This window comes from Hippopotamus amphibius, chromosome 6, assembly GCF_030028045.1.
Source record: "Hippopotamus amphibius kiboko isolate mHipAmp2 chromosome 6, mHipAmp2.hap2, whole genome shotgun sequence".
NCBI lineage: Eukaryota > Metazoa > Chordata > Mammalia > Artiodactyla > Hippopotamidae > Hippopotamus > Hippopotamus amphibius.
The window spans coordinates 159,132,322-159,157,512 of record NC_080191.1 but is presented as its reverse complement, the minus strand read 5'-3'; the positions used below and the strand labels follow the sequence as shown (position 1 = coordinate 159,157,512).

At 44.3% G+C, this 25,191-nt stretch overlaps 1 protein-coding gene across 13 annotated transcripts in view; it reads left to right on the top strand.

The window, feature by feature from the left end:
- The window catches only part of ABCC5 (ATP binding cassette subfamily C member 5), a 188,660-nt gene extending 165,792 nt beyond the window's left edge, over positions 1-22,868 (top strand). For all 13 annotated transcript variants that reach the window (XM_057739769.1, XM_057739768.1, XM_057739770.1 and 10 more), the window contains 8 exons: positions 521-707; positions 3,312-3,401; positions 5,374-5,563; positions 8,668-8,827; positions 18,103-18,181; positions 19,210-19,323; positions 19,936-20,100; positions 21,430-22,868. In XM_057739769.1, the coding sequence (XP_057595752.1) occupies positions 521-707; positions 3,312-3,401; positions 5,374-5,563; positions 8,668-8,827; positions 18,103-18,181; positions 19,210-19,323; positions 19,936-20,100; positions 21,430-21,531 (1,087 nt within the window). In that variant the 3' untranslated portion in view covers positions 21,532-22,868. The remainder of the gene's footprint in view (positions 1-520; positions 708-3,311; positions 3,402-5,373; positions 5,564-8,667; positions 8,828-18,102; positions 18,182-19,209; positions 19,324-19,935; positions 20,101-21,429) is intronic.
- The last annotated feature ends 2,323 nt before the right edge of the window (positions 22,869-25,191 follow it).

The following is a 25,191-nucleotide window of genomic DNA, read 5'->3' as shown; positions in this document are numbered from 1 at the left end:
TGTCTGGGTCTTTTTGCTCTGGTTTAACTCACTGCTCCTGGTTCTTCGCTTTATGGCCTTGGGAAGCAAGTGTGTCAGCAGATAGTTTCCACTTTCTTGTGTTCAGTCCAAGATCTTTTTTTTGGAGGGCCGGGGGGGGTCTTGTGCTGTTTCTGCAGTTTGCCTTTGTAACCTCTCTTTCTTTGAGAAAATGACCTCTGACCTAAAACATTTTTCTAAAGCTTAAGCAACCTCTTTATTTGGTCCCTTCCCTCCTGCCTTCCCTATGCTGTGGAAGTAGATATTTTTCTCTAGCATTTTTAATATGTTTCTTTGAAAGAGTAAAACTAGAAAGCCCCCGTGTCCTCCTATGTGTGGAGCCTGGAATACTCTGCACTCCTTAAGTTTCCATCTCACACTCCTGGTTACAAACAGTAGGACTTCAGTAGTAGCCCTCCACCCATAACTCACCAGAGCATCCTCCATGACCAGGGTTGTGTGGTACTTTAGTTGCCTGATGGGTGTTCTGTCTGCCTCACAGGTACCAGGAGCTACTGGATAACAACCAGAGTCCTTTCTTCTTGTTCACGTGTGCGATGCGGTGGCTGGCAGTGCGGCTGGACCTCATCAGCATCGCCCTGATCACCACCACCGGGCTGATGATTGTTCTCATGCACGGGCAGATTCCCCCCGCCTATGCGGGGCTTGCCATCTCCTATGCCGTCCAGGTTAGTCTCTGGCACGGGGGCATCATCTTGCTCATGTGTTGGCCTAGGAGAGACCTCGTAGGGGACTCGACCTAAGCCTTTGTTTTACCTCTGACTCCTAGAGCTTCTCCCCATCTGCTTTGGCAGTAACACTCTGCACTTGGCTGGGACAGGAGGATGGAGAGGGGTAGGAGTGGTATGTAGTCCATATCTACACGTTCCACATCCATAGGTTCAACCAACTGCAGATCAAAAATATTTGGGGGGAAGAATTCTATTGTTTCAAAAAGCAAAACTGAATTTACTGTAGGTGGGCAACTATTTGCATAATACATTGTATTTATAACTATTTATATAGTATTTACATTGTATTAGGTATTATAATTAATCTAGAGATGACTTAAAGACACAGGAGGATGCAAATATTATACCATTTTATATAAGGGACTTGAGCATTCGTGCATTTTTGTATTGACAGGAGTCCTAGAACCAATCCCTTGAGCACAGTGAAGGTTGACTATATAGGAATAAAGGGGTTTAACTCTGTTGCATGTGTTTATAAAATAGATGCTATTTTTTTCTTAAGTAAACACGATTTTGAAAACTGTTTCTTAATTGTAGGTTTCTGTCTTCACTATCCTTTCATCTCTGGCCTCTTCCTAGTCTTCTAAAAATTGCATATCCTCAGTGTACTTCTGTGTGTTTTACTTTCAGGCCTCTGGTTTTTCCCAATATTGTTACGTATGCAAACCCTTGTGGCCCCTAGGGATGGTTGAAGGTCTTCAAATAGCTCAAAGAATAATTGGGAACTTGAGTACTGACTAGATATCTGAAGATGTTAAAGAATTATTACTAACTTTTGTAAGATATGGCAATGGTTGTTTTTTTCATTTTTGTTTTTTGTTTTTTGTTTAATTTATTTATGTAGTTACTGGCTGCGTTGGGTCTTCTTTGCTGCACACAGGCTTTCTCTAGTTGCAGCGAGTGAGGGCTACTTTTTTTTTTTTAATAAATTTATTTATTTATTTATTTTATTTATTGGCTGCATTGGGTCTTTGTTGCTGCACACGGGCTTTCTCTAGTTGATGCGAGCAGGGGCTACGCTTCATTGTGGTGCATGGGCTCCTCATTGTAGTGGCTTCTCTTGTTGTGGAGCACAAGCTCTAGACGCATGGGCTTCAACAGTTGTAGCACGAGGGCTCAATAGTTGTGACTCACGGGCTCTAGAGCACAGGCTCAGTAGTCGTGGCACACGGGCTTAGTTGTTCCATGGCATGTGGGATCTTCCTGGCCCAGGGATTGAACCCGTGTCCCCTGCATTGGCAGGTGGATTCTTAACCACTTTGCCACCAGGGAAGCCCGCAATGGTTGTTTTTAAAGAGTCTTTTATATTTTAGAGAGTTATCAGCTGGAATATTTATGGATGAAATGATAGGCTGGCTATATGGGATTTGATTCCAGATAACATGGAAGGATGGGGTGGTATAGATGAAACTATATTGGCTGTAGGTTGATAAGTTTTTAAGATAAATGTTTGATACATGGGAGTTCGTTACACTGTCATCTCTATTCTTGTATGTGTTTGGCATTTTTCTATATTGGAAAGATAAAAATTAGTAGCCAAAAGAAACCTAAGAAGAGATGTATATCTTTACAGATACCCAAAGATGTTTGTCCATGTTATGCAAACTTAACTTGATTATTGGAGGTGAGGGGTTAAAATCTGTGTTATATATACTGTGTTTCAGTCTGAGGCACACAGAGGCTCTGCGTTCAGTTTTGACCCAGCCTCATTTCTCTTATTTGACCCTCCTGGAAGCATTCTCACTGCTGCTCACAGGCTGATATAACCTCCATTTGTTGTGACTGCTACATCAGGTGTAGGTACAGGTATGAAGCCCAGAAGTTATTCAGCTACAGTTGAATTACTGGAAATGTAAAGATGTGTTACTGGAAATGTAAAGACAGATGGAAAGCCTTTGGATATAGGAAAGTTAGTGCTAGCAGTACCACAATGCCACCTGCATTCATTGAGAATTGCAGTTGATTGGAGGCTATTAGGCATTGTCTTAAATATTTAGAAAATGACTTGGTCCCTAAAACCAGCTGCTGCATGTGCCCAGTTAGTTTTTTTTTTATATAATAAATTTATTTATTCATTTATTTATTTATTTATTTTATTGGCTGTGTTGGGTCTTTTTTGCTGTGCGTGGGCTTTCTTTAGTTGCGGTGAGTGGGGGCTACTCTTCGTTGTGGTGCGCAGGCTTCTCATTGCCGTGGCTTCTCTTGTTGCGGAGCACAGGCTCTAGGAGCGTGGGCTTCAGTAGTTGCAGCTCATGGGCTCAATAGTTGTGGTTCACAGGCTCTAAAGCGCAGGCTCAATAGTTGTGGCGCACGGGCTTAGTTGCTCCGCAGCATGTGGGATCTTCCTAGAGCAGGGCTCAATCCCGCGTCCCCTGCATTGGCAGGCGGATTCTTAACCACTGCGCCACCTAGGAAGCACCCCCCCCCCCCCCAGTTAGTTCTTATAATTGAGTTGTGATCCTTTAGATGAAGGAGGTTTTCTCGCGTTGGCCCATTGTGTATTAATAAATTTTTTCTTGGATTCTTGTTTTTCCTTATCAGTTAACAGGGCTGTTCCAGTTTACTGTCAGACTGGCATCTGAGACAGAAGCTCGCTTCACCTCAGTCGAGAGGATCAACCACTACATCAAGGTCAGGCTACTACAGGCTTTTCATGGAACAGTTTTACCCTTTTACTGCCTTGAGAAAATGTCCCAGGAGGATGCTTGTTTTCTCTGCTTTATCTTGTGCCACAGGAGAGGCAGCAGTCTCTCCAGCATGTGTGCAATGGAGAAGAGAATATCATAAGATTTTCTGAATATATTTGTGAATCGTGTCTGATTGAGAACATATGTTCATCAGCTAATTTCCAAATTATTCCTAATCTCATGAATTCAGTTAAGCTGACTAATGTAATATTTTCCTTACACTATTTAAAACCATGTTTATTTGGTTTTTTGGGTTTCTTATTTTTCTTTTTTTAGTTCACTTGCTCTTAACTGGGGATGACCATCAGAATCCCACATGGAGCTTGAGGCAAAGACTAACATGGGCCTCATCTCTGAAGATTCTGATGCAGTAGGTCTGGGATAGGACCCAGACTTCTAAAGTTTTAAAAGCTCTATAGCTGATTCTAAACTGCATTCGCAGTTCAGAAACCAGTTAACTGAGTTGGTACTGAGGTGATCTGGTTCTTCCCACCTTCCCCCGGTAACCCTTGCCATCCTGCCATGGGGCAGTGTCTTGCTGGTGTCCTAGTTGGAACTCTGAAAGCAATTTTCTTTAGAGAGAAGCAGAGTCCTGAGCAGTTAGGATTCTCACATTTAGCTCATTTCTCAGGAGTTACCTATTTTGTGAACTGCCCAGAGCCTTTATCAGCGTTTATATCATTATTTGCATGGGCAGAACACATTCCAAATTCCAACTAAAATGTTAACTTACAGACATAGTTTTGAAAAACTACCCTTTCACTAAGAACTACTATATTATGTAAACTGCATTTTCAAGCAGAGACAGGCCGCACTGATTTGTTTTGGCAATGAGCCTCCCTCAGTCATGGGGTATTTCTTAAACTTATAAATGATTATCAGAAAGAATGGCAGATAATTATTGGATAAATCTGCTAATAACTAGTCTTTATGTTTATACATGAGCGTCTTGGCCCAGTGCTCTGGTCTGTGGACAACTTGTGGGTGTACATGTGGGTATGTAGTATTTGATTTAATATCACTGTTGGTATGACTCTCTTGCTGGAAATGTGAGGGTGGTGGTCAGCTGTGGTACAGAGTGTACTTTGCGAAAATCAGTCACATTCCTGAGGACTGGCTCCCCACTGCCAGTCCCCAACCTGAATGCCTGTCCCAACACAGAGTTTTAGACTTGTCTCCACCCCCACCTGCCAGAGTACTGTGATCTTTGGCCTTTACTTCCCTATGAGGCTGTAAGCTCCATGACTAGTCACCAGAGAGTTTTAAAGCATCATGAGGCATGACTATTGATGACAAAAATTACCTAATAGTTATATTAAACACGGCATTTTAAAGCTGGGATGGATTTCCAAAATCATCTAATCCAGTCCTCACAATTTGCAGATGAGAAACTAAGACAAAGAGTGAAAACGTGGTATATCCAGGTCCTGCAGCTATTAGTGGTGGAGTTGGGATTAGCGTCTGTGTCTCCTGGATTGACTGAGAAGGCAGGATGCCGGGGTCTGATTAAGTGTCCAATAAATGTTAGTTTCACTCCTTTGGGTTTAGGCCATTGGTTTTCAAATGATGGAACCCTGTTTCAAGGAGAATATTTTCAATGAATTCCAATAAAAACTGTTGTGGCTGAAGAGGGGTGGAAGGCCTCATGCCTCACCTTGGCCTCCAGGAAAGTTTTGTGGAAGAATTCCTTAAGACAGAAGGCAGCTTGAAAGACACTGCCCTTCCCGAGCTGCTGCTTAGTAGCCATTGTAAACTGCAGAGTGTAGAGGCCATTGTTCTCTCTCTGTGTCCATTTTACTGGTGATGAGCATTCACTGCAAGCGGTCAGGGCCGCAGCTGCCTCTGTGTGGTTGCCATGGGTGTCCTGCTTTTACTTCTCCATAGTCAGTCTGAACCAGCCACTTCTCTCTCCCCAGACTCTCTCTTTGGAAGCACCTGCCAGAATTAAGAACAAGGCTCCCTCCCCTGACTGGCCCCAGGAAGGAGAGGTCACCTTTGAGAATGCAGAGATGAGGTACCAAGAAAATCTCCCTCTGGTCCTAAAGAAAGTGTCCTTCACCATCAAACCCAAGGAGAAGATTGGCATCGTGGGGCGGACAGGATCGGGTAAGGATCTCTTCTCTGGAGAAATATTTGAACCTAATGGAGTCAAGTTTGGGACTCATGATTTGCTGTCTGTTGAATATCACCCTCATCCCTTCAAACCAGATTCCTGTTAGATGAGCAATTAGTGTCTCAGGTCTCTGAAACCACTTTTCTAGGTTTATTTTCAACCCTGCTTTCATAACATTTAATGCTTTTTCTAATCATAAAAGTATACATTCTCAGTGCAGAACACTTGGAACATATAGCAAAGTACAAAAGAGGAAGGGCACCCATAACTCCACCACCCAGAGATAATTATTGCTAACATTCTGATGGATATCTTGTTAGGCTTTTTCTATCAACAAATGTGTTTACAAAAATGAGGTCCTTTCATACACACAGTTTATGGCCTGCTTTTAAAACTACCAAATATTTTCCATGTCAGTTAATATTCTATGATGTCATTTCTGTGCAGCATGATGTAAAGTTCTGTTTTGTGGATATATCATAATTTATATTAACCCAGCTCAAATTGAAGGCCATTAAGGTTGTCAGTTTTTCACTATTATGAATAGCACTGCAGTGAACATCCTTATTTCTGTGAAGTCACAATACACAAAAAATTTAAGGTCTTTGTGGTGTGTTGCCAGTATAGCCTCATATTTATCAGAAGCCAGCACAGCTCTATAAATAAGGAAACTATGTTCCTTTGAAGACAGAAATTATTTTCTTGATCTGACATCAGTTGCAAATAAAGAGACCAGGTCTTTGTTTTAGGCATTTTATCTCACTCTTGTTCTTAGAAGTGTGGTACTGTATGCCCCTTAGGTTTCTAGAGTCAAGACTTGAATAATGTGTTTCTTTCCCTCTTTCCTTCCTGAATAACATTTTAAGATTGAGTTTGGTCTTCTTTCGCTAACCTGTTGACCCTTGTGTAAGAGGGCTCTCTCAGTCACTTCTCGTTAGCTTTCTGGGCTTTATGCTTCCTTGGCATCAAAACTCCTTTAGCTTTTTTTTCTTGCCATTAAAAAAAGTATTTTCTAGCCAATTTACTTTAAGAAACCTGCTAAGCAGAAAAGAAAAACAGCTATTTCCTGCTTCTTCTTTGAAGGAGTTATTTCATGTCAATTATTAACTGCCTCTAGGTTTTTACACTGTAGAGAGAATGCCCAGCCAAGGAGGGTGATTGTCCCCACAGCTCTAACTTTGCTCTCTCCCTCAAATTTCCTCTGCCGCATTGGCCCCCAGGGGAGCACTGCTCCCCTGACAGCTCTGATTGACCCCCCTTCCTGTGATTTCCCTTTAACACAAGTAAGACAGACCGAAAACTTCACCAGGACTTTATTAAACCATAAGTAGTGACAGATGAGAAATAAAAATAAAATAACTATAAATAGCCCAACTTACAAAGTCTAAACTGTAATCCTGATAAGCTTCTTCTGAGACCATGTCATAGGCCCTGGCTCTCCGCTGTGGTTGAACTGCCGTGAGGGCATCGTTGCCCTTGTTACCAACACATAACATCGGTGCAAAGGTAGTCTAGACCCAGATCTTTTGTTAAAGCAGAACAATTTATTTGAGCATCATTCCTTCCTCAGCTTAAATCTTGAACCACTGCCATGGCACTGAGGAAGGGGCTCCACCTCCTCCCTTCTACCTGGGTGAGGGACCACTAACCAGATCCCCGGGTCCTGAAAAAGCCACTTCCAGGAGGATAGGCCTCATCAGGAACTCTCCTGCTGCATAGACTTGGGTTTCCCAACTCATTTCCGGTAGATGGACATGAGGACTCCTGCCTTAGGGAGATGGACGTTCAGTGTTCGCATAGGTTGTTTGAGAGGGGTCAGATCTCGACAGTAGGGCTGAGGCTGCAGACACCGGGGCGAGGCACATGTTTGTACGCTCACTGAGCTCTGACTAGACAGTCACCAGGCTGCCATGAGAGGTCTTTCAGGACATGGAGGCAGAGGAGGTGTGGAGGGTCAGGAACCAGGACAGCTGGTCCAATAGATAAAAACCTGTAGTTCTACATCTGAGCTATGGGTCTGACTTGCAGCAAAGTAGATAGACAGGACTATGTCAAACCTTTTTTTTTTTTTTTGGTGGGGTAGAGCACTGAACTTTTAAAATATATATACTTTTTGACAACATAGTTTCAGTTCTGAGAATCTGTTTCAAGGAAGTCATCTGAGGTAGGAGCAGTTTGAGCACTGACAAGGTTGCCAGTAGCATTAGTAAGGTAGTTTTAAATAAACTGCATGTGCAAGAGGACTGGTTAAATAAGTAAGAGTACATCCACATGATGGAATTTATTGCAGCCACTAAAACTTTATCTCGAAAAGGTAATAATATGATTGAGTGCTTGCTATGTAATAAGTGGAAAAAGCAGTTACGATATTATTTCTCTGGTATGATCTCAACTCTGAGGAAAAAAACTAAAAGGAAATGTGTCAAAAAAAAAAGCGGTAGTGAGATTATGGGAGATTGACGTTATCTGCTTGAATTACTTGTATCATTTTCTAAATGAAGCGTCAAGAAAAGCTATTCTGCTTGTCACTGTGATTCTGAACTCACTATTTTGTCCCCCAAACCTGCTTTTTTACCACACTTTACTGTCATGGTAGAGAATCTACAGCCATTCATTTCCTCAAGCTCTAACCATTCCCTTGTATGTTTAGCTGGAAACTTCTTCCATTTCCCTAGCTGCTGCGGCGATGGAAGGCGTTGTCTTATTTCTCTCTCAGCTAAGATAAGGGAACAGAAGAGAGAGAAGACACCATGTCCTCTGACTTGCCTCTAGCTCTTTGTTGTCTGTTCTAACTTTGCCTGAGAAGCATTAAACTCTGTCTACCTGTTCCTAAGGTGAAAACGAGGCGTTTTTCCGTTTTACTCTCGTGAGAGTGTAACGGTTCCTCTCACTCTTTCTCAGGCTGGTGTGTGATGTAAATGTATATGCTTTGTTTTTGTTTTTCTGTTTCTGGCTGTCATTTTATACATTATCTGAGTTAATCAGTTTAAATGATGGTTGAACAGAAATAAAAAAATAGATGATTTTGCCCTGAGAATTTTGTCTTCACAGAATTTGCTAATCGAACGACTTTTCTGCCTGTCTTCTGACTTGTCAGGGAAGTCCTCTCTGGGCATGGCCCTCTTCCGTCTGGTGGAGTTATCCGGAGGCTGCATCAAGATCGATGGAGTGAGAATCAGTGATATCGGCCTTGCCGACCTCCGGAGCAAACTCTCCATCATTCCCCAAGAGCCGGTGCTCTTCAGTGGCACTGTCAGGTGAGGACCGCAGCACCCACGTGCTTTGTGCCGCATTTCAGGCCACATGGGCCTGTTCGCGCCTCCACCAGGGCCTGAGATCTAGTGCCTCTGGTCTAGCACTTTCCCACAACTCCATGTGCCCCCCATTGCAGAAGGGGTGGCTCCACCTCATTAGCTAAGCGGGGCCCGGAGGCCCTGCAGCCTGATGGTAAGAAGTCAGAGAGATCTGGGCTGTGTGTCTTCAGACAAGTTAACCACTCCTAAGCTTGTTTTCTCCTCCATGAAGTGGGGATATTTCTAAGACCCATTGCTGTGAAGATGGAATAAATTTGTACAGATTTTATATGAGCACAGAGGCTGGCAGAGGGCGAGCGTTCTCTCCATAGTAGCGGCCACTGTCATCCTCCCCACACTGTCCTCTCTTCCGGGTGCACTCAAAGTCGCAGTTCTCACGGTGGACATCGGGCATTACTACTACTCACATTTTTTCATTTTCCAGTATCTTCCCCCACCTTTGGTTCTTACGCTGGAATGAGGCCTCTCTTTGAAATCTGCCAGATTGCCAAAGATAAAATTTCTCTTCTTGACCTGTTAAAACAGTAACTAAGAAGGAAATATGTTTAACCCCATTATCTTTTCCTAGGCTTTATCCTACCTTTAGCCTTAAGCTTTTACCTCCTAAAAACAATGGATTTCCATAATTTGTGTCCACTTCTATTTAAGTTGACTCTTTCTAAATAAAAACAGCTTTAACTATATAGTTGACCTAGATAGGACTTCTTTTTTTAAATCACTCTAAAAGTGATATTGCTATTTCCTCTTTAATTTTTAGCAGTTTCCAAAAAAAAAGGTACCAACTTAATTTCAAATAACCACAGGCAGTGTTCAGACTTGTCTTTAAAACTAGGTCCCCCTACCCCCACCGCTTTCTTCAGAAATGGCATTTGAACTCACAAGGTGGTTTGGTAGGTAAAATGAATTCTCACCTACATTCATGTGGTGTCAGCACTCTTGAGTGTGTTAGCTTTGGCATTTCTCTAAAACACGCATGAATTTGGACAGCACTGACTGGATCTATTGATGATGATGTCATTCCCTTTGGGTACTGAGATAACAAGGTCAAACAAACAACATCAAAGAGAATTATAATATATTGAAGACTCAGGCCTAAAATTAAGAAATTGAGAGGTGTTGCCTAATCTGCTCTTCCTTCCCATAAATCTCTCTATTTTTATTTTTATTTTTTATATTTTATTATAAATTTATTTATTTTATTGGCTGTGTTGGGTCTTTTTTTGCTGTGCGTGGGCTTCCTTTTTAGTTGTGGTGAATGGGGGCTACTCTTCGTTGTGGTGCGCCGGCTCCTCATTGCGGTGGCTTCTCTTGTTGTGGAGCACGGAGCACATGGGCTTCGGTAGTTGCAGCATATGGGCTCAATAGTTGTGGCACACGGATTTAGTTGTTCCGCACGCAGCATGTGGGATCTTCCTAGAGCAGGGATTGAACCCATGTCCCCTGCATTGGCAGGCAGGTTCTCAACCACTGCGCCACCTAGGAAGCCCCTTCTCTATTTTTAGATGCCACAGGAATCCCTTTGAAAATAAAATTGACCTTATAATTTTGGCTCAGGACAAAAGAACCATATTTTTCTTAATTTTTAAAATCATCACCTAGAAGAAAACTAGGAAATTAGACATGTTAAACGTTAGACTTCCCTTGGATATGCTACCACCATGAAGTATCAGTGTTCATTTCCAATTTTTGTAGCACTTCATTTGGGTCTGTGACTCGGGCTTTTGGAGTTAATGATTAAGAATTGACCTGCTGGCTGCAGTTTGTAGAACATTGTGGAAGCACAGCCTTTGTGGGAGTTGGAGCCATTTGTTATCAGCTCCAAGGATGTGTTGCCACTTGATGGACAAATTCAGTGTCTGGAATGCTGCTGACTGAGTTTTTAGTGATTGAGCTCTGAGTGCTGTTTGGTTAGTTGGCTGTACAAACCTAGGAAATCACTTTCTGCCTGCTGTAATTTTGACTTTTTAAGTCAGTAGTAGATACTGAGGACAAATTAAATCCCAGACCTTCTGTCTTCCCTTTATCCTCTTAGGTTTCTCATAGATCCCAAAGAATATCCAGCTTTTGGTATTCTTTTGCTTCTCTTAGAAAATTAGAAGGCCTGTAATGAGTTTTCCAAGGCAAGGGCAGGCTGTATCAGCTGCTTCCTCAGCTACCTCCTAGAGACTTGGAATTTGGAAACTGTATCTCCACCGTCATTAACCACCATTGGGGGTGGGTACATCTCCTGGAGATACCAACATGTAGTTAAAACAAATCAGGAGCTCTTAGAGGGAAATCAAGATAAAACCAAAACCAAACAAACAAAACTCAGAAAATTTCACAAGTTAAAAATTTCTGAATTGTTCTGCATACAAATATAAATAAATCATAGACCAGATCATTTAGGGGCATACTCCTCCCTAGATTAGCCAGAATCTCAGTCCATTCGAATAGTTCATCCAGCCCTCCCTCATCCCCAGGTATCTAGTTTTGAACACAGGCTCTGTCTCTGTGGCCAGTGCCTTTCCTCTACATTTTGCCCTGATGGTTGGCTCCAGGAAGAGAGGTCCCTTCTCATCCAGCCCTAAGCACTTTTGTTGACCTTCTCTCTTCTGTGTTCCTGGCAGTACTTTTCTTTTCCCAGAGGACCTGTGCTCCCTGGTCTCAGGAAGCCTATCTCTTTGCCTGTGCCGTAACCGGCCCCTGCTCAAATGCTTTCCATTCTTGTGGGCCGTCTGCAGCCTGCCTTGTCTGGTGGTTAATCTGCCCCTTGGTGAGACTAGTTGTCCTCAGCTGTCACTCTAGTGTGTCTCTGAGTCTCAGTCTCCTTGTGAAGGGTGAGCACTTCTCATCACCTGGAGCATCTCTGCCTGGTGTCCATATGTTAGCAAGAGGCAGTGTTCTCGTTTCTTCCTGTTCAGATGCTCTCTCTCCTTTTCCAGCCGCCCATTAAAATTTTTTTTTCTGTTTTTGAGGAATATTTCAAGCTGTCAACTCAAAATCATGACAAAAACAACTGAGCCCACAACTGACCCACTCTGCTTTGGTTCATTCCAGGCCCAAACACCTTCAGGCAGAAGCACCTAGTACTCTAGATGGAATGGAAGTTGCTCCAGATTTGAAGCAGGTTCTTAGAATCTCAAGGTCTTTAACTTGTCTTTGAATTATCCTGTTATTTAAGGGGTCCCCTTCTACCTTTTTTGACATCTTAGTCTCTGTGGAACCGGGGAATTCCCAAAAACTTCTAATCGCAATATCAGAAGGTAATGCTAAGTCTAGGATAACTATATGAAAAACACTAGAAGTGATCTAACTTTTGTTGATGTCATTCTGGCTGGATGTATATAGGAAGTCTCTGTACCTTCTTCTCAATTTTGCTTTGAACCTAAAACTGCTCTTAAAAAAAAGTCTTTAAAAAAAAAAGAAAGAAAAAGGTTCTTCTGTGCCAGATACTGCTGCTCTAAAGGAGAACAGCAATAATAGTATTAGCTAAGCATATTGAGGACTTATATAGTGTACTGTCCTAAGCATTTAAATTGTATTAATTCATCAGATGCTGAAAACTCAATGGGTAGGTACTATTATTAATGCCCATTTTATAGATGAAGAAGCTAAAACCCAGAGTGGGTAGATAATTTACCCAAAGATAAGAACTTGACCTTGGGCTGTTTGGCGGAGCGCCTGGGCTCTTCCTTACTCCACTCACTGTATTGTCTCTAAAGTTATCATGATACCACCCTTGGTCACCACCTTGAGAAGTACTTCGTCTCTCCAAAAACCAGAGTTGAGCCTGCTTCCTCAGGGCTCTTACCCTTCAGTTACCTTTCTTCTTCTAGCATCTATAAAATCTCCTCATCTGCTTTCCAGTTTGCACAGGCCTCTGTCCCCCTTCTTGAAAAAAATTTTCTTACAACCTCTGCTGTTCTCTTTAGTCTTTTTCATGTACTCTACTCTTAACTAGAAGCCAAAATCAGTCTGTATTTCTGAATAACTATTTTGAGCTTTCCTTTAATTTCCTGACAGAAGACAGTGTGAGGGTCTGAGGTGGCAATTCGTCAAATTATTGGTGCTGGGAATGCCAGCCTTAGTCTCCTGCCCTGAGGCTGAGGCTGCAGGGAGGCACCCACCAGGGATGGAGGACAGTGTGGTTCAGCACGGTGTCTTCCATGTGCCCCGAGGGGATTGCTGTATCCTCACACACCCTGGGAGAGACTCTTGACCTTATTCAGAATATTGCTAAAAATAACATATAAAGAATCGAAGATGAAAATGCACTTTGGGCAACATAGGACTCCAGGACTTCTGACTGTTAAAAATAAGTGCCTTCGTGCTTAGATGCTTTTCTTGCTATCCATCCACCCGGCTGAGTACTTGATGTGGTGGATGCATAGCGCTGCTTTCATTTCTATCTGTGGGTCAGACCAGGACCATCTGGCTGCTCTAATGAGGACTTTTTTTTTTTTTCCCCCTCTCATTCCTGATTGAGTTCCCTGTTGAGATCAGTCTGGTCTGCCTTAATGTGTTATGTTTACCACTTGCTGGTGTACGTCAATATTCCTTATATATCTGGAACCCATTGCCTAGTCTTGGGAGGCTCCTTCATCTGGTGTGATGAGCCTGGGCAGGTTTGAACATCAGGCTGGTCCATGTGTCTGCCGAGTCTGATGGGACAGCTGCTCAGTGAGCAGGAGACTGCACTCTTGTGTACTTACTGTTTGTCTGGTAAGAGGTATCTGATGAATTTACTAGATGTATTTGTGTTCTATGGATGCTGCAATAGAGTACCACAAACTGGGTGGCCCAAAACCACAGAAATTTGTTCTCTCACAGTTCTGGAGGCTAGAAGTATGAAATTGAGATGTCAGCAAGGCTATGCTCCCTCTGAAACCTGTAGGATCCTTCCTTGCCTTATTACATTCTACAAGAGTCTTTGGTGTCCGACAGTCTTTGGTGTCCTTGGCTTGTAGATTCATCATTCCAGTCTCTGCCTCCCTCATCACATGCGCCCTCTCCTTCTTTAGCTTTACATGCCTCACTTATAAGGACCCCAGTCCTACTAGATTAAGGGTCCACCCTACTTCACTGCTCCCAGATGACCTCATTTCAACTAAACCATCACACTGACCTTATTTCTAGATAAGGTCACATTCTTAGGTACCGAGAGTTAGATTTCAACATATCTTTTGGGGGGACACTCCTCAACACATCATGCTTAGGCATCACTATACAGTATTAAAGCACACTTCCTCGGGAACTCCCTGGCAGTCCAGTCATTAGGAGTCTGCACTCCCATTGCTGCGGGCCCAGGTTCAATCCCTGGTCAGGGAACGAAGATCCCACAAGCTGCGTAGCCCAAAAAAAAAAGAGAGCGCGAGAACACTTCCTAGACTAAGTCTAGAGGAACTATCTACACATTCCTTTCCTGGAAACCAACATTATGGAGCCTTCAATCTTGAACATATATTTATTGAGGTCTTAACTCTGTGCAAAGGACTCAGCTCAGCAGAGGTGGGAGGAATCTGAACAAGTGCTAAAATCTAAAACCTAGAATTACACAATCCTTCCAGGAAAAGGTAGAGAAAGGAAGATTTAAACAGTAGGTGATGGGCTAAACCAGAAATCCAGAAAGTGAGGTATCAAACCATAGGTGGCAATTTATCAAATCATTAGTGCTGGGAATTCCAGCCTTAGGTAATATACATTTTTCACTGGCAAATAGATCTCAGCAGTGGAGACTGCACGGTGTTCAGAGACCCCCAAAAGGCAGATATTTATATTCTGGGAGCTCAGCGATAGGACCAGAGCAAGGTGGGGCCCCGAACCATGGGAATCTGAGCAGGCTATCAAGATAGGCACCTGGGCACATGGAGACACAACAGGAACTGACCTAGCAGGACTGGCCGACAAGGGGAGATTCTAGCTCAAGAAGAGTGTCCCGTGACTGTAAATGGGAACCACAGTCAGAGCGGGATGCAGATCCAGAGCAGCCCGGAGCTCAACCACGTGTGGACCGACTTCAGAACGTACTGCCCGAGGTCAGAGGTGTTTCCCTGTAATGGGCAGAGGTCATTCTCCAGCGTGCAGTCCTGTGGGCCAGTTGTACAGAGACCAGGGTGGGGGGTGAGGAGCAGGAGACCAGGCAAACAGGACATGATCCCTGTTTGGAACCAGTCATGGTTTCCCGTGGGGCAAGTGCCCTTTCTTCCTAGGTTTGATGAGGACTGCCAAAGGCTCTTGTAAAGAGCTCTGAGGAACTTGTTTTTGTTTTGTTTTTTTTTAAAAGAGCTCTGAGGGTTGTGGTTCAAAAGTGAGACCCCTGTTATGACCCCTGAGGTCAAGAATTCTGCTGAAAAATATGAGGAAGTCCGTATTAGACACAAATAGGAGAAAGAATATTTTATTGTGAAAACTTGCATTGCCAGCCAGATAAATGTCACTCAGAGAGTTGTGCTGATCTTTTTGTTGTTGTTGTTGTTTGGTGGGGGTGGGTGCTCATCTTGCCCCATGGGAATTCCCACCCGTCTGTGTTGAACCAGGCAAAAGGGTGATTAATCTTTTATCCCTCAGACTTGGGATGGAGGACACAGGTTTCAGTCTGTCCCTGATCTGTTGGTGTATTGGTGTATAAGGCAGCTGGAGAGGAGAGCCGTAGACACAGATCTCATCAACCCTGAGGTGCGCTCAGGCACACTCCAGAGTGTGAGAGGGACAAGGAAGATCAGGTGCTTTCAGCATCCCTTGGTTTTATCTTTTTGATTAGAAGCAGGTGAGCTTCTCCTTGGACTTACCACATGTATTTTTTAACTCCATTGCATTTTTCTTTTTTTTTTTTTTCTTTCCAGCTGCATTGGGTCTTTGTTGCTGCATGCAGGCTTTCTCTAGTTGCAGCAAGTGGGGGTTACCCTTTGTTGCGGTGCGCAGGCTCCTCTCGTTGCAGAGCATGGGCTCGGCACTCAGGCTTCAGTAGTTTCAGCACGCAGGCTCAGTAGCTTTGGCGCACGGGCTTCGTTGCTCCACGGCATGTGGGATCTTCTGGACCTGGGATCGAACCCGTGTCCCTTGCATTGGCAGGTGGATTCTTAACCACTGCACGACCAGGGAAGTCCAGCCCGTTCTTTAATTGAGAGAGCTCTTCCTAGATGGCTTGCCCACAGAGGTCAGCCTTCCCCATCTAGACCTTTCATGGCTAGGACTTTATCAGAACTGTTTCGGATCCTGATATTCAGGATCCTGGGATTATTGTGCCCACTTGAAAAATGCATTGAATATAAGAATCGAAACCACCAAGCAGTGCAGTCAGGCATCTAAAGTGGCACATCCCCTGTCAGTTTAACAGCTACCAGCTATCAAGTATCTGCTGTGTTCCAGGCACTGTATCTACACGTCTCTAACGTTCACAGCAACCTATCGGGTCATGTCCCTATTTCCCCATTTTACAGATGAGGAGACTGAGGAGTAAACTCTCCAAGGTCACGCAGGTGGTAAGAGGCAGAGCAGGGGTCCTGGCCTGTCTTCCCAGATCTGATGTGTGTGCACACTTGCCCCCACCACGCTGCTTTCTGCCTCTGTTATTACTGAAAATACTTAAGTTGTGACATGCTAATGTCCGTTATCAGCAACTCAGATAAGGATGGGAGAAATAAGTTCCTATGTTCTTACAAAAAATACTAGACAGTATGTGTGGGCTACAACAGTGAATAAGATCCAGACAAGGATTCTCATCCAGTGTAGGAGAGAGACAAGTGAACAGTGACAAATGCCATCACGAGGGTGAGCAGGGGGACCCGGGTCCAGGCTGGAAGGGCCAGGAGACACTTCCTGAAGACCCTCTCTAAGTTGAGAGCTGAAGGACAAGAAGGAATTATAGCCAAGGGATAAGGACAATGAAAATAATAACACAGTAATCGTAGCTCTCACATACATACTGCCAGCCCTGCAGCAGAGGCTGCTGTAAGTGCTTTATACACATGAAATGTAATCCCTGCAGCAACCTCTTGAGGAAGTGCTCTTTTATCCCTGTCTTACAGTTGAGGGAACTGAAGCGTAGAGTAGTTAAGCTAACTTGGCCAAGGTCACACAGCTGTCATTGAATGAACCTGTAAAGGAAGCAGGCAGTCTGGCTCCAGAGCCCTTGCTTTTACCAGTGCCTCTCACGTAAGAAGGTGGGGAGAGGTTGCATGTTCTGAGTGGCAGGAAGCACCCATGCAAAGGGGCACAAGAGAGCAGAGCTGGTTAGAGTCACCCAGGAGTCCAGAGATGGCGTGTGCCAGCCTGTGCTCTCCTCACGGGCAGAATTCTGCGATGATGACCTGCTTGTGTTTGCACGCCCAGCATTAGTCACCACAGACAGGGGGACGAGTGTGGATCAGAGCTAAAGTTCTCTCAAAGATTCTTGAATTTCCCACGTGCCAAGCATAATTTATGAGCAAAGCAAATTATACTTGATATCTTTCAGATTACTAGACCCACAAATGCAATGTTTCGATCAAGACAAGACACTCCAAAATTAATGCTGCAGCCCACTTTCCACCCAATATCTATGTTTCATCACCCCCGTTCACCCTCATCCTCCATGACAAAGAACTTTTTCTTCTGTCTTTAATGCTTCCAGAAACATCTAGTCCTATTCTTTTGGTATCAATCTTCAAGTCCTTGAGGTGGACACTGTTGGTACAGTAAACAAGAAGAATCTGCAGACTGGTTTTGGTGCCAGTAAAATCCCACTAGGCTCAGCTGTCTCCGCTGCCTTCCCCCTGGGTGGGCTCCTTTCCTGGTCAGCTAGCTGCTGAGACCCCTGCTTAGTGACAGCGCTCTCACGCTAGTGCAGCAGGAGGAAAGAGGGCATTTTTCTAAGTTTATACATTTAAGACGTGTATTTTAACATGTATACACATAGAAAAAAGTCTAGAAGGATCTATGCCAAAATGCTAAAAGTGTTTCTGAGGCTCTGATAAGAAATGATTAAACATATATTAGTTTTTGTTTGGGCTTTGTATGTCTGTATTTCCTAATTTTTCTATAACTAACTTGTGTCATTTACATAATAAAAATAATAAAGTTTTGTAAAGAAGAAAGGGAGGCTTATTCCTGCAACAGGCAGCGCTCTCATGTCAGCCTGCACCTGTGGCCGGTTGGGGTTTGAGCCCCGCTGTCTAAACCTTTACCACAGTCAGCCTTTGCAGTGTGGCCGCTTACATGTTGGATCCCTGAGAAATTCCTGTTGTGTTTCTCACTAGGTCAAATTTGGATCCCTTCAGCCAGTACACTGAAGAGCAGATCTGGGATGCCCTAGAAAGGACACACATGAAAGAATGTGTAAGTAAAGAACCGAGGGAGCACTTTGCTGGAATTTCCAGAGTGGAAACGCGGTGATGTTGTGGTCACTGCCCAGGCTGCTCTGGCTGCCTCTGTCCAGCCCGGCCTTTCCCTCGGCCTCCAGGATGTCTGTGGAGGAGCAGGGGCTTCCCAGGCATTTCAGAACGGGCATAAAAGTGGATACCTCGCGACCCTCACCTCCCCCACTTAGCCCCTCCCGTGGTCATATTGCCCTTTTTACTATACATTGATTGAGAAGATATTAACGACAACCACTCAGAATGCAGTAATGCTTTTAAATCAAGTTCGATTTTATTAATCATAACAGAACAACATCCTTTTGAAGCATCTATATATGTACAAGAGATATATCACTTATTAAGAAAGCATGTAGTGTGTGCATGGATGTATAGACCTCTTAGGGTAACTCAGTAGGCCCCCTTCAGGGGCCACGATCTATAGATACCCCTGGCCTGAAATAGGGTCTCTTGTGTTCCTGCACACAAGCCTAGGATCTCCTGCTCTAATTCAGCTAGATCAGCTCTGCCTTCATCACATCTATATTGGGCTTCCTCAAACAATTTCACTCAAAGAATAGGTTCTATAGTTTATGGAAAGAAGAGTTTGGCAGCCATGGGCCTACAGCTTTGGACTTCAGAAAGAGAGTAATTTGTTTACCCCATCTCTCATTGCATGACCATATTTTCAGAACCAAAAAATGACAGGATTTGGGGACATAAAAATATTGGAATTTCTGGGACATTTTGATGATATTAGACTAATGGAATAGTTTAGCTGAAATATGGAATGGCCTAGAAAATGTGGTCCTACTATGTGATCATCACACCTGTACCTTCTTTCTAGGTGAGCCAGGTTCTTGACTAATAATTCTTTCATCTATTTCAGAATAATTTATTTTTGCCACTGGATTTTTGACAAAATTTAGGTGTTTGGTTTTTTTTTTTTCTTTCTTTCAAAATTTACTTTTTTTTTTTTGCCCTTCTAATCTCTACTTCCTTTCGCCCTAGATTGCTCAGCTACCTCTGAAACTTGAATCTGAAGTGGTGGAGAATGGGGATAACTTCTCAGTAGGGGAACGGCAGCTCTTGTGCGTAGCTAGAGCCCTGCTCCGTCACTGTAAGGTAAGGCAGTTTGCTGGGTGGCAAGGAAGGGGGATCATCAGAGAAGCACTGGAGGATGGAAGAACAGCCTTTGCCTGTGGCGTGAGGTCCAAAGGCGTTCCTGGCTCCGAGCGCCGTGGTGCTTTTTAAAAGCACATCCAGAGATGTTTCTAAATTAACCTTGACACGATGTGGGTATATGGATATTTTGTGTGTTTGCTTGTCTTTATTTTTAACTTCCCTGAGCCTTCAGTTTCCGAGGGCAGCTTGTTTCTGGCCAGTGAGTGGTTGTAGTACTGTAAACCATAGACTTAAAAGATTTAAAAACCGTGACATACCCAGTCCATTTTAAAACTGGAAAAGGGAGGTCCAGAAAGATTACATGTTCAGAGTCGCAGAGCAAATGGGGTGAGTATTTTGTTAGATCAGTATTTCACATATATCCTTTCGTTTGTGGAAATCAAGGCAAACATATGGGTTTGAAGTTACATCAATTCTAAGCAAAACAGTATTTTTACATATGTGTGTACCTATTTAGAAAAAACAATATACACTGTAAAATTCAAATCATAAAATACACCAGAACGCTTAAGGAATCAGTTGGATCCCTCTTTCTCCTCTCTTCCCTGGCAGATTCTGATTCTAGATGAAGCCACAGCTGCCATGGACACAGAGACAGACTTACTGATCCAAGAGACCATCCGAGAAGCGTTTGCCGACTGCACCATGCTGACAATTGCGCATCGCCTACATACAGTCCTAGGCTCTGATAGGATTATGGTGCTGGCCCAGGGGCAGGTACTGAGCCCCCAGGGGACCTTGGCTTGGCACGTGGCCTTGTCTGGGAGGAAAACTGGCCCTTGGCAGGATTGGGCTGATGGCCCTCCTAGCGTGGTTCTGAGTGTTCAGAGAAGCAGCCGTAGTGACTCTGCTCTGGTTCCTTTTGGGCGGGATGCAGCTCTCCCCGTCAAGAGGCTGAGTCAGGAGCATTCTTATTGGGTTCTCATTGTGTTTTACTACCTGTTCTTTTGTTGCTTGTGGACAGTAACACTTTGATTTAGGTCAGAGAGCACAGGTACTAAGTGATTCACTCACATGCACAAGAATTTCCCAGAGCTGTTGAGACTAGCTACTACATGTCTGCTTTTTGCAGTCAGGTAGCGGTGCCAAACTTCTTGCTGTTCCCAGCTTTCCCACAGTCTGGTCCCCCAGCCTTCTTTGTTTCCTGCTGTTTCCTTGCAGTGCTGTTAGCTATAAACAATCTTGAATCCCCTAAGTTTTTTCAACTCTGTGTCTTACTGATGCAGTTCCTTCTACCTAAAATGCCCTTTCCTCTCCCATAATGGATCTGCTTATAACCTGCCTGTCCCTCAAGAGAGCCGGTGTCTACCTTTTCCCTTATGGTGCAGGAGGTCCGCGCTAGCACCCCACGTCATACCGTCACACAGCCAGCCCTAAGGAAGGACACTTTGTCCTTATGCCTGTCTCTCTTGGGCAGGACAGCCTTTCCTAGAAGCACCCTAGGAGATGTCCCCTTATCTCTCCTTGGCCAAAGTAGTGTCCCATGCCTTTGCCCTGCAGCAAGGGAGGCTGGGAGAGTGTGTGGCTGCTCTCATGGGAGGCAGGTTCTGCCAGCATGTTGTTCAATTTTCTACTACAATATGATTTCCAGTGGCTGCCTAGAAGTCCATCACATAATAATTGTCTGAGTTGATCCCTTATACTCCTCTTTTTTTTTTCCTGCCTACTAGACATCCTGAGCTGTTCCTTTTCTATCCATAGGTTTAGATCAGCCTGCACAACAAGATAATATTTGCCTGATACGCCTTTGACTTGAGCTGCAGTTTTTAGCCCCTGTAGCTTATAGGACCTGTTGATTGATTCCATGTGAAGGAGGTTTGGAGGTCTTTCTCTCTAACCTTTCTCTTAACTAAACTCTGATGAGTTTTTTTAAAAAAAAGAAAAGAAAAAAAGAACCCATTTGGGCATGGCAGGGCTAGTTGAGTTGCCACCTTGATTCCATCCTCAGAGGGCTTTGGGCTTTGCCTCCCTTCCTCAACAGCGGATCCTCTAAATCACCCTGAGTATCCCCAAGTCACATTCTGATGCCGTCTCCTTCCTTTACAGGTGGTGGAGTTCGACACGCCATCGGTCCTTCTTTCCAATGACAGCTCCCGGTTCTATGCCATGTTCGCTGCTGCAGAGAACAAGATCGCTGTCAAGGGCTAACTCCCTCCCCGCCGCCGCCCAAGTCTCTTTCCTTTGGAGCATTGCCATTCCCTGCCTGGGGCGGGCCCCTCATCGTGTCCTCCTGCCGAAACCTTGCCTTTCCCGATTTTATCTTTCGCACAGCAGTTCAGGATTGGCTTGTATGTTTCACTTTTAGGGAGAGTCATATTTTGATTATTGTATTTATTCCATATTCATGTAAACAAAATTTAGTTTTTGTTCTTACTTGCACTCTAAAAGGTTCAGGGAACCGTTATTATATATGTATCAGAGGCCTATAATGAAGCTTTATACGTGTAGCTATATCTATATATAATTCTGTACATAGCCTATATTTCCAGTGAAAATGTAAGCCGTTTATTTTATATTAAAATAAGCACTGTGCTAAGAACAGTGCAGATTCCTTTCTATCATTTTTGTACAGTCTGCTGCACTAGAGATCTGGTTTCGCTATTAGACTGTAGGAAGGGTAGCATATGTTCTTCCGCAGCTGGTTGCTTCATGGTGCCGGGTTTTCTGGGTGTCCAAAAGGAAGGCGTGTGGCAGTAGCAGGCCCTCCAGAGGCCCCCCTGCCGCCTCCCTCACAGCCACTCCGGGGTGGGGTGGAGTGGGGGTCGCCAGAGGCCGCACAGAGCACCGTGAATTCTCAGGGCCCCTGCTTTCTGTCCTGTTGTCACTTCACTGTTTCCGTCGGGAGAGCGGTGGGGCGAAGTCCCAGACGCCGCTTCACTCCCTCCGCCGGGGATGAGAATCACAGAGACACTCCTCGGTGGGGGGGGGCGGGGGGGGGTCCATCCTGCTTTCCTCTTTTTTGCTGTTGTTTCTCAACAAGCATCCAGTCTGTTCCGAGTGTCCCACTGCCTCAGGTTCCGAACGCTGCCCACTGCACAGAGCTCTCCAGCTCCTCGGCCCGTTGGTTCCAAGCCCTGGAGGCCACTGCTGCTTTTCCCAGTGGTACTTCTTCATCTGCCTGGCCCCACGCCCCTACAGTTCAGTGACAGGGTTCAGGATTTTGTGGGTCTGTTCTCCTTTCTCCCTGCGGTTGCCGCAGAGTCTCTTCCTCTCTCCAAAGTCTGCGACTTTAAGCAACTCTTGCTAATCAGTGTCTCACACTGGTGTAGAAGTTTTTTGTACTGTAAAGAGACCTACCTCAGGTTGCTGAGTGCCGTGTGGTTCGGTGTGTTCCCGCAAACCCTATTTGTGCTGTGAGGCCAGTAGCTCAGGTGGGCGTGGTCGCTGCTGTCATCCGTCGAATGGTCAGCGTTGCATGTCGTGACCGACTTGACATTCTGTCGCCTTAGCATGTTTGCTGAATACCTTGTGGAAGCAAAAATCTGAAAAAGTGAATAAAATTATTTTGGATTTTTTAAAACTCTTGGTGTATAAAATAATTCTTTGGGAGGGAAACAAGCTGTCTTTGAATGGCTTTGGCATCACGGAGCCTCAGATCTGAACATCCAGCTGTAGAGTGACGGATGGGAGGGACCAGTTGCAGAGCTGGTTGGTTGCGAGGGCCGTGGAGCCCAGCTTGCCTGGAATCACTGCGGTGGGCCTTAGTCCCTACAGCCTGTGTTCCTGGGCATGGCCACCAAATCAAGCTCCTGTGCTGCTCATGAGAGGGTGGGGAGTGGGAAGAATTGTGGTGAGATGGGTGGTTGTGGTAAAATGTATTTTAAATGAACAGTTTGTTCAGGGTTCTCAGCAATTCAAATAATATAATTGCCCTTTCAACCAATTCATTCAGGTTAAATCATTGAGAATTAAGTGCCCATTCAAAAGGGTACTCATTCTAAAGTTTCTTGACATCTCATGTTGAATGCAGCCAAGAAAGCTTTTAAACTATTCGATATTGGTTCTGCTGAGTAATCATATCTTAAACCCAGTCCTTCTTTTGTAAACCAGTGTCTTGAAAATTCAGAGGCTTGGCTGTTAAGTTAAAAATTTAGTTCCTCAGTTGTCACATTTCAAGTTCTCTGTAGCCACATGTAGCCTGTGGCTACTGTACTGGACAGCGCAGACAGGGAACATCCCCATCATTGTGGAACGTTCTGCTGGACGGCACCAATGTAAGCAACCACTTTTCTGGATGCGCTGGATTTACCCTCCGGGGAGGGTAACAAAAATATTGTATAATACCACTTATATGTGGAATCTAGAAAACTAGTAGAGATGAACTTATTTGCAAAGCAGAAATGGAGTCACAGGTGTAGAGGACAAACATGGTTACCAAGGGGCGAAGGAGGGGTGGGATGAATTGGGAGGTTGGGATTGACATATATATACCACTATGTGTAAAATAGATAACTAATGAGAACCTACTGTGTAGCACAGGGAACTCTACTCAATACTCTGTGGTGACCTAAATGGGAAGGAAATCTAAAAAAGAGTGGATATATGTACACGTATGACTGACTGATTCACTTTGCTGTACAGTAAGAAACTAACACAACATTGTAAAGCAACTATACTCCAGTAAAAATTTTAAAAAGAAAAAAAAAAAACAAGGTCGGCAGAAGGAACCCTACGTGGTCGTCCTAGTCAAGCTAGCTGCTGCACGTGACACTAATTTCCCCTCCTTCACTTCCGTTCTATCTTATCTCTTGGGTGTCCTCCCACCCCTGTAACCTGCTTTGTCCCCTTTAAAGGGGGCATCTCCCTACCTTCTGCCCTCTCCCTTTGTTCTCCTTGCATGGATTCTTTCACTCCCACTATCACAAACCTTCAGCTGTGGGCTTGGCCTCTCTCTTTAGTACTGATCTCCACTGCCTGCTGGACGCCTCCACTGGGCATCTCCCAGGCCCCTCAAACAGCCTCTTGAAAATCAGTGCTCCTTGTCTTAATTAGTAGCCCCTCTGACTTCCTTAAGTCTTTCAGGCTAGAAGCCGTGAGTTATTTCAATTCTCCTGTCTCTACCCAGTAAATTCAGTCACTTCCAGGTCTCATGTGTCACCACTACCACCCCCTTCTCTCTCCTTCTGCCCTAATTTAGACTCACCTCCCTTCTTTTTTTAAATATTGTAGTTACAGCCTTATAGCTAGTCTCCCTGCCTGTGTCCGTCTCTAAACCACTGTATATACCACTACCAAAGTACAAACCAAAATGCAAGTAGAACACATACTTTACCCTCCAAAATCTTCAGGGGAGAGTCGCCCATAGAGTGGCCTATATTCTTGAGTTTGGCAGTCAGGGTGTCCATGATCTGATTCCAACCTTCCTTTTCTACTCAATATTCCCCGAAACAAGTCAATATTTTTACACCGTTGAGTCTTTGCTGTTTTCTCTTTTTAAAAAACAAAAACAAAAAACATCTTGTTTACTTATTGGCTGCAATGGGTCTTCATTGTTGCACACGGGCTTTCTTTTCGTTGCATTGAGCGGGCTTCTCATTGTGGTGGCTTATTGTGGAGCACAGGCTTTAGGCTTGCAGGCTTCAGTAGTTGTGGCTCACGGGCTCTAGAGCACAAGCTCACTAGTTGTGGCATAGGACTTAGTTGCTCCACGCCATGTGGCTTGAACCCGGGTCCTCTGCATTGGCAGGCAGATTCTTAACCACTGCACCACCAGGGAAGTCCCAAGTCTTTGCTATTTTCTCAGCCTGAAATCCCTTGATCCTCTCTTGTCAAATAAAGCCATGGTTTTTTCTTTTTCTTAAGCTCAGT